This window comes from Teleopsis dalmanni, chromosome 1, assembly GCF_002237135.1.
Source record: "Teleopsis dalmanni isolate 2A chromosome 1, ASM223713v2, whole genome shotgun sequence".
Lineage (NCBI taxonomy): Eukaryota > Metazoa > Arthropoda > Insecta > Diptera > Diopsidae > Teleopsis > Teleopsis dalmanni.
The window spans coordinates 20937670-20947646 of record NC_051846.1 but is presented as its reverse complement, the minus strand read 5'-3'; the positions used below and the strand labels follow the sequence as shown (position 1 = coordinate 20947646).

The 9977-nt window shown below is 27.9% G+C and overlaps 2 protein-coding genes across 2 annotated transcripts; one reads left to right on the top strand and one right to left on the bottom strand.

The window, feature by feature from the left end:
- Nucleotides 1–2635: 2635 nt before the first annotated feature.
- Nucleotides 2636–8281, bottom strand: LOC119668523. Its single transcript, XM_038078060.1, has 3 exons — nucleotides 6458–8281; nucleotides 6240–6395; nucleotides 2636–3194 (listed from the first exon to the last, which is right to left on the bottom strand). Exon 1 carries the CDS (start codon nucleotides 7920–7922, stop codon nucleotides 6858–6860), a length of 1065 nt encoding a protein of 354 aa, XP_037933988.1. The 5' UTR covers nucleotides 7923–8281; the 3' UTR covers nucleotides 2636–3194; nucleotides 6240–6395; nucleotides 6458–6857.
- On the top strand, nucleotides 4600–5345 carry LOC119668524 (the record flags this gene model as incomplete). Its single annotated transcript, XM_038078061.1, is given in 3 exon segments — nucleotides 4600–4637; nucleotides 4695–5134; nucleotides 5194–5345. Coding segments are annotated over 2 exon segments (321 nt in total). The 3' UTR covers nucleotides 5331–5345.
- Nucleotides 8282–9977: the final 1696 nt, after the last annotated feature.

Here is a 9977-nt window from a genome sequence, read left to right as displayed (position 1 = left end):
CAATTAGTTGCTTTTTCAACTAGTATCGAAGCATTCTTCAAACGCAGCCTGAATATTATTAAAAATTTGCAATTAAAAAAGCAAATTATAATCAAATAATATTAATTTTTAAAAAAAAAAAAAAAGAACTTATAATAAAAATATATTTATTGAGTTTAACTTCGAATCAATTATAAAAGAATTTGAATCGAATTTTCATTTAACTACCATTTAAAATTAATTCAATTGAAATTTGATTTCAATTTAATTTATAAAAACAATTAGAACAACAGAATTAAAAATTTAATTAAATTAAATTTGTATAATTATTTGACTAATTAATTAAGTCTATGTTAAACTACCTCTAAAAAGAAATTAAAATAGAAAAAGGAAAAATATTAATGCAATCAATTTAATAATTAAAGATTGGTTATAGAAATTAAAAGCAACAAATCTAATGTCAAAAATAAATACATATATACAAATATAATTTAAATCTAAAACGATTTTAAACAATTAAGTATATTTACTTCATACAATCATTAAATGAAAATTTTAATTTCAATTTATTATAATATATTTTGGTAAATTAGCTTAAAACAGAGTATGCAGTTTTTTGCAAGCAGTAGCAACGTTAAGCCTAATATTCACCAAGTGAACATTTTGCTCACAAGCGAAGACTAAACACTGTGTCTTAATTCGTAAACAAAATGTTCGCTTGATGGATAACAAAATTTTGGACTCTACAAATGAAAATCCAAACTGACATCACTCAATGCATATGAAAGATAAAATTTAAACCGTCGACTGATATATTGTTAAAAAAAAATTCATACAACAATATAACATATTATATAGAGAGAAAAATATATTATTTCTACATACATCTAAATATATATATAATTTTATTTATGTATTTATATATATATGTTTAAATATATTTATAAATTTAAAAATATTTTTAATTTTAGGCTTACAATATAAATTCCATTAATTCTGTAAATATTTGTAAACTAAAAACTATACATATATATATATCAATTTATTTATTAATTATACCAAATTGGCAATTCTGATTATTTATTTAATTTTAAAATTAGAAAAAAGCAACAATAATAAATCAAAAAATGCAATTAGTTATATTTTATTAATAATAATTGTTTTAAGTATAAATTCAAATTCTAATTCAAATATTCTAAATGAAAAAAATATAAACAAAAACATGGAAAACAATCGTTTTGTTGTCATTTAGAAAATAAAGTCTTCATCATATTTGTATTAGTCCGAAACATTAAATTATATATAAAACATACATATATTTAAGAAAATATATTATATATTTATTTAAAATGAAATATATTAAAATTAATAAAAATTAAGTTGTCAATTTTTAATTTATGCAAATAAATCACCTTCAAAAATTAAAAAATATTATTATTAAATTTGATTCATTAAATGTGATTTTTTCAAAAAAAAAAAAAAACAAATGATATGAATAAATTAATTAATTATTAAAAACCCAAAGTATTTAACATTTTAATTATTAATTAAAGTTAAAAATACATTAGCAAAATTTTTTTCTTTCAACTCTTATTAGAAAAAAGTCAAATACATATAAATGTTGTTGTCAAAAATTTAAATTAAAAAAAATATTTATATACATATATACATAATTATGTATATTAATATATATGCATATATATATATATATACATATACATACTTATATGTTTATATATCTATTAAACTATACTTGAACTAAGTTAGATTATAAATTAATAAATAAACTCATCAAAAAGAGTTGAAAGTTGCTTTCAATTCAAGCTGAAATAAAAACAAAAATTATACTAAAAAATTAAAAAAATATGTTTTTATTTATTACGATTAAAATTTAAATCCTACAATGAATATTTAAATTCATAAAATACGATTTTAAAAAATGTCGAATACTTTTTCTTCGGTCTATAGGGAATATTTCTTAAATATTTAGCAATTGATAAAAAATTATCGTATTATTGGAGAATGGGTTAGTAAAACTTTTCTTGAAATCATTATCTAAATCTAAAATTCTTTAAAACACAGCGAATACTTTTTGTCCTGTCTATACAGGAAGTATAGCTCACACATGAGATATACTGCGACATTGACATAGTTAAGCGCATAAAAATTCAGCGACTTTGCTGGCTTCGTCATGTCGTGCGAATGAAAGAAAGTGCTCCGGCTAGAAACGTGTTTAATTCGGTAAATGTAGATGGAAAACGCGTTAGAGGACGTCCGCATCTTTGGTAAAAGCACCAGGTGACCAACGATTTGGGAGCGCTCGGTACTATAAACAATTGTAGGTTACCGGTTTATGAACTATTATAAACATCACACTTTTAACTAGAATTTTTGATAAATTTCAAGTGGATAGAGTTTGAATATTAATATAATTAGTTGACTATATTATATTGTCCAACCCATACATATAAAATTTTCAATTTTTATATATCTTTATATCTAACGAAAATGTAACTAATTAGTTAATAAATAATTTAAAAATAATATAATAAAATAGATACTTTTTATATTAAAATTATTCTTTATTCTCAATTAAATAAAAATTATATTATTTTAATAATATATAAATAATAATTATATAAAAATGTTATGTCGACATTCTGAGCCATTTTGTAAATCATTTTCATTACAATTGAATTACAAAGCTTTATAAGAGCATCCTTTTTCAAGGAAGCAATAAAATAGAATATATATATGTATATAATATTAAATCACATATACATATAACGTATAAGCTAGCACATAGATTTCGATGAAATTCAATTCAATACTTTAGTAGAAATTTGCATTTTTTGCTCTTCCAGCTTAATATCCATCATCTTTACATCTTTAGCATGAGAGTATCGTAGCTCCTTCCTGTACATTGTCGCTAAATCCTACTCTTATTCTAACAATGAAAATCGAATTTTTTTGATTCATACTTGTATCATCCAGGACTCCGAAGCAATAATTTTTTTTTCTTATATCAATATATCAACGAACATATGGTGTATATCTTGACTCCTTTGATTCTACATGGAGTGTTTAGCATAAACAATTCCATCCATAAATCTTATAGGAATAAGATAGATAACAATTTTAACAATTGTGTCATATAAGGAAAAAAAGTTCCACTAATTTATATCTCAATGACATCACTTTTCATATTTGCTGACCTGCGAATATATATAAAAAAAATATAATGAGTACTTCATAAAAAAAATTTTTTGATGTCAATATATAACATATATTAAAATTCATATAAAGGAATCCTGCCAAAGTGCAACATTCCTACATTTTCTCAATTAATTTTAAATTAATCATAACTGTTGGATTAGAAGTGTAGATCTAATGAATACCAAAATTGTACGAAAAAATATTAAAATTTATATAATATATTGAGATTTTAGTTTAATTTGTTTTTGGATCCATCTCCATAATGTAAAGAAGTCTTTTGCCTTAGTACGGGTGGGATTCAATGTCTTTATTATCATTCCTACATACAATTTTCCATTTCTACTACGTTATTCCACTCCACTCCAAATTCTATCATTCATGGTAGGTTAGAGTGTGCTTTCTACTTGATGGGCCCATCCAACTGGAGAGTTCTTATGATAAAAACAATAGTGATCACAAGAAATTAGTACTATTAATAGCAGATCTTAAGTCGATATATTAACGTCTATATATTATTGAGTAATCTATATATTATTAAGTAATTTATGTAATTTATGTAATATAAGTATTCAATGTATTTTTGAGTAATCTATGTATTATGGATTAAAATATGTGTTATTGAGTAATCTATGTTTAAATGAGTAATATATGTATTATTAGGTTGTGCTAGGTTGGTGGCAACCTTGTACCCAAGAAAACCTACTTGAGCAAAAATATTGGCCCGTTACGTCTAAATGTCAGTATACGAGCAATCGCCGAAAAAGACAATGGGGGAGTCTCATTAAGTAATGATAAACCAACCTAACAGTTCTATAAACTTGTCTAAGTCCCTTAAGTAATTAATGACTCTAATTGTATTAATAAATAATCTATGTATTAATAAATAATCTATGTATTATTAAGTAAACTGTGCATTATTATATTCTATCATTAACGAAATTTGATTTTACTACAAAGGGCGTCTCTTTAAAACCGGGAATCACTCATCTAATATATTATTGCTGCACAGGACTATATGTATATATACGCCCATATTTTCCCCATCGGGTAATTACATTTAGAGAGCGGTTGTTATTCCATAGGCCCTCTTTCTATTATGAAATATCACTTTAAAAATAAATACACAAAAAAATGAAATAAAATAAAATATGAATTAAAAATATTATTAAAACCAATTTTTTTTACGTGCATATAGTATTCCCCTCTTAACTACACCCATGACTATTTTTTAAATAAAAAAAAAAAAAACAAATTAAGGCAGTCGTAGTTCCTTTGACAACCAAATAAAGTTTTTGGTTGTTAATTTAGCTGAAATAAACAATGTCCCTAGTACTTTAGTTATGAGTATAATTATGAGATCTGAAGACACTTGATTATATTTGTCAAAAAAAAACCAAAAAAAAGTGTTAAAAAATGAATCCTTGTTTGCAAACGGAAATACTGTAAGGCTATAAATATTATTAAATAATATAAATAAATATTTTACATTTCTGACACAGTAAGGAACAAGTGCAACTAGAAAATAGAGCACGACGTAATTATCCAAAAAAGTGGGGCGAACTGAATGCAACTAAGTTCTATAAAGTTTGTAATCAGAATGAGATGAATAATGAAATAAAAAATACTATTAAAGGTAATTATTGGAAACATTATAAAACAATTGGGATCTAATACCACTATTTCTTCTTATTGAACTCAGTTCAATGTCCTTACGAGTACAAAGGCGAGGGTGATTCATATTTCGTATCTAAGGATATGTACAATTCATTGATTGCTAAATGCCGTTGTGGACGTCCTCGTACTGGGGTACACGTTGTTAAATGTTTACAAAAAGCTATAAATGGGCAACAAAATTTAGATGATAACAAACAGCAAAATACTGAGACAAAAACCGGAGCTATTGATGGCAGTAATTTGAAAGTACCGCCTACTTCAAATGGTATTTAAGATATGAACATTTTTTTTTGAGTGCTTTCTACTTTTTTCTTGTTTTATTAGCTGCCATAGGTTGGTCAAATGGTCAAGAAATGCGTTATAAAAAATGGGAACAATCAATGAAATATATATCACCTGTTTTTACTATGGAAGGTCCACGAATTACTGCTACTCCTTATAATGTTCTTATAATTGGTTAAGATTCTAATCCAAACTTTTCAGATAATCACAATAAAAAAAATGTTAAAAAAAATACAAAAGGTACAGTTCTTCGATAGTAAAAATAAAATATAAACTATATTTATATAACTTTGATGTTATTTTTTTTCATTTTCATAAATATATAAGTTTGTCAAGATATTTACTATACAGAGAAGAGGACAACAGAGACACTAAATTGTCTTATTATTCATTAACAGTCCGACGAAAGTAATCCAACTAACTAAACTTCAAAAGAGTCAATAACATTCACAAATTGATGACTATATATATTATATATATTATATTCGTTAGAATGGAGAAAAACTATCAATAGCCCCAGAAACAATGATAAGCGAGCTTTTCGAAATTGTCACTCGACTATTGATAATTACTAGACTTTGAATAAAAAAAAAAGCAAAAAAATGTAATTAAAGTTGCGTATAAATAATAAAAGAAATGCCAGACTCTAAGTTTCTTAACAGTACTATATGTTATGCCACCAAAGTTTTTTAAATTTTATTTCTTGCTTATGAGATTCTTAAACTTCTAAAATATGTCCTGAGGCTGAGCTATGCACACGTCATATTTCGCCGTCTATGATTCTTTCTAGAGATATCAGTATAAATGAGTATTTCATTTGTAGATCTATCTTTATGGTGTTGACAGTTCGGTTATTAGTATGAAAGAATTTCTCCATTTACAACAGATTTATATCTCACGTAGTTCATTTGTTCAAATTTCTAAAAATATTCAAATTAAACGCATTTTATGCAACTATGAGACGAGCAAATTTTAAATAATCAGCGAACAAATATTGGTCGGAGCTTAAGTACTGCTAACCAGAGTCGTAACGTTTAACAATAGTAGTTGTGATATCAAATATTTTATAATAAACCCAAAAAACTCACCGCGTTCGTTTGTATTTATGCTGTCCCATCCACATTGAAAAAATGTTTCTGTATAGCCTATTAGCAGCTCTACCAGACTTTTAGACCCGCCATTTCAGAATATTTAACGGAAGTGTCTGATGGTCATAAAAGCTTATAGCAGTCTGATAATCATTACTGTAACAATTGAAAGAAAACATTATTTATATAATTATTTAGTAAGCATTATCTGAATTTACCTTTTCTGGCTGTATAAATTGGAAGATTTAAGTTCGGAGCCAGCATACAAAATTACAATAAGACCATGGTTTTGGCTTAAAAACCATATTTGTCCCTTCATTGTAATGGCGTTGTTGCAACCTGGAAGGCGCATCATTACCGGTTAATTCGATACGCCCATGTCATCATTACATTTGCCTATGAAGTCAATTAACTCCGCTAGTGTGATGAGAGCATTAATTTTGCAGACATATTCTTGAACGAAAGTAGTATGTGTTCATGGAGATGACATGTACTCATGCTTACTTCTGATGAAAAAGAGGAAACCAGAGAATGAAGAGCAGATGTTTTCCATTCGATTTTCATTCAAAAATTAGAAACATCTTACGATATTTCCATTGGAATTATATAAAAGTCGGATTAGGATCGCTCCTGATCCTTTTTATAGACCTTTATATTAATAGATGAGAAACCGTAATTTATAACACCACCAGATCGTGCCAAGGGAACCAATGATGCTTTGTCAAGCACAAGATTGACCCATCTATAACGTCCTTTTGGTTCCTCCACCTTAGTGATCCTCCAAGTGTGGGCACCAATTCCCCAATTACCCAACTGAATTAAGTTTAGTATCTTTCTAGGGTCGGACGGCTCGGCCGGTACCCAGGTATGCGCTCTTGGTCGGCAAGGAATTTGATCCTTATCAACAACTCTGAGTTTTGCGCCTGGCCAGACCTCACCCAATCTGGAGATGGCAATGCGATAAATATCAACAGAACGTTGATCCGCACAATCGATTAGTTTCACATAACCCTGGAACCATCCACCATCACGAAAGGAGGGAGTTTTACCTGGATACTCCTTCATTAAATCAAGGTATAAATCCATAAGTTTTTTGTTTATTAAACTCCAGTTTTCATGTGTGATTTTGCCATCAGGGTCACTATCATCGATGACTGCAATAGTTATCTGGCTCTTCACTATATCACTCAAGGGCTCATTTTGAATGGGATTACTACATTTTGCCTTCTTAGCTTCAGAATTTGAGTTTGGCTGATCTAATAAAGGCCTATTTTGAGTAGAATTACCAGAAAATTGTACATTTTTAACTTCGGGCGTTGAAACTGACTCGACTATTGAGCGCTTAGTTCCAGATTCCCGTTTATCAGTGCTAGGAGCTGTTTCCAGCACCTTTCTAGCCCAATCAAGGCTGCATTTATTTGCTTCAGACAGTTGATTATACGGCGTATTATTGAATCTCTCGACCAGTCTGTTAGCTGCACGACGGTCATTATAAATTTTCCGTGAATTAGCACCCGACCGTCTGGACCTGACGCGTGACTCCCTTTCATTTCTATTTGAATACGCTGTAGGTATCTTACTGGAATAGGATGCTTGATTATCCGAAGTAACAGAATTTAGATATGCCGAACGACCAGCTGTATTATTAATTATTTTATTATATTTTACATTATTTGAATTCATGCTTAATCCCACGAGTTGCGGAGAAAAATAAGTCGATCCGGGCAGAGATCCGCCATACCTGGACAAGGCTATGTTACAATCGGAGGGCGCCAGTTATCCGAAGGTCTCCGTTCGAAGACACACTAACGTAGTGCCATTCATCTCAAGGGCACGGGTCGAATAACACCGGAGATTACGGGTTTTATCGAGTTTTCCTCTCTAGATCCATGGTGTTCAGTTAAAGTCGACAAGCGCCGACTTGACAGGATCACCTCGGGAAGGATGTACTTCTTCAGCACGCACCATGGTCTTGATATGGCAGAGGCTGTGGTACAGAAATACTATATTACGCTTAACCATACCCTGTTCATTAAGAACTCGAACCCCACATTATACGACTTACAAAATTTTGCAAAAAAAAATTTAACGGAAGTCTTGAGTGTGAATCAGATACATACATACATATTGTTGATGCGTTATTACTTGCATATAAATTCCTGAAAAAATAAACAAATATAAATAATTTAGAATTATTTTTTTACTTAGTAGTGTTTTTTAAACAAACATGTTTAATTTAAAACATATTATTACGTTAAGATGTCTGTAAAAGTATCTTAATGATCTACGAATATAATAATTGAATGTTCTTAACTGCTTTAAGATGAATGTTAACTACACAGAAACTGAATTCATAATTATATTATAAAATTTTTAAAATTTGAAAGCAAAACAACTTACACAACAAATATTTTTTTAAGATAATTCCATTATTTTATTTTATGAGTACAAAATAAATATATTTCAAATGAATGAACGCAAAAGTATTTATTGTTCGCACCTGTCATTGGACATAAGGTCCATACCCACATGTGTTTTCGATTGTAGCATCTCGGAAATGTAGTCTTTTAATCACGGTACTGTTAGTATTTGCAAAATAATACTGTCTCACAAAAACAGTGTAGGGAGTCAGTATGTCACTAGCTAACAAAAAATTGGTATTATTGGTACGAATCTAGGTTTGCAGTGGATTGGGATATATCTAAAATGTAACAATAGAACCACTCCTTCAAAACACATTAAATATGTGTGCGATCGAATGGAAATGGAAATAATAACGAATGGAAATACTAATAGAATTCATATGTATTTATGTCCACATTGAAAGAAAGTAACATAAATCGATAAATGGACGAAGTTAATTGATCATATACTGTAAGGATCCATACAAAATAATGATAACCTCATAATAATAAGATTATTAGGTTATATTAATAAATGTTAGAAAAATAATTTTTAACTTATTTTATATGACTTACAAAATTATATATGTGAAAGTTGTTAGAGGTTCAGCAAACATTTGATAACAAAAATAATATACATATTTTAATAATTTTAAAGAATTTATAAAACATATACAATTTGATGCTATACAACAGTGTCTCTCAACAGCAACAATACCAGTGTGAATTTTATGGTAAGAACAACAACAGAAAGCTATAATAATAATAATAATAAAGACTCTCTTACTAGTACTATTTCGTTTTGGAATATTTTATTATTAACACGAAATTTTATTTTGGAGATTCTGTATGCGTTCCTCTAAAACTGAATTAGTCATCATGTTTATTTAATTAAATTTAATACTTAGATTAGTTGTGTTTTTTTTTAAATGTGTGGTTTTGTTTTTGCACACATTTATAAAAATTAACAAACTAACAAAAAAAAACAATTATATTTTAATTTTGACTATTTACTAAATATACAAATAATCAGCTAACCATAAAAGCGACTTCAATTATTTTTCCAACATTAAATACATTTCTAAGTATTAGATTCTTTTTAGAATAAAATCATAAGAATAAGTACTACACTCTACCATCAGTACTCGAATTTATAAATAACTTGTGTTAAATAATTTATAAAGAAGTGCCTAAATAGGTTTTTTCGAACAGTAGTGAACTATAACAAAAAATTTTTTTTATATTATTTTAATTAATTGAATCTTTGGATGACCATACAGCTGTTTCGAGTATTGCCAAATACCCATCATCATACCCGTCTTGGAAATAATTCTTG

Bases quoted from the DNA above. Each gene is read 5' to 3' on its own strand.
- LOC119668523 (XM_038078060.1), bottom strand. From the start codon at position 7,922: ATGAATTCAAATAATGTAAAATATAATAAAATAATTAATAATACAGCT.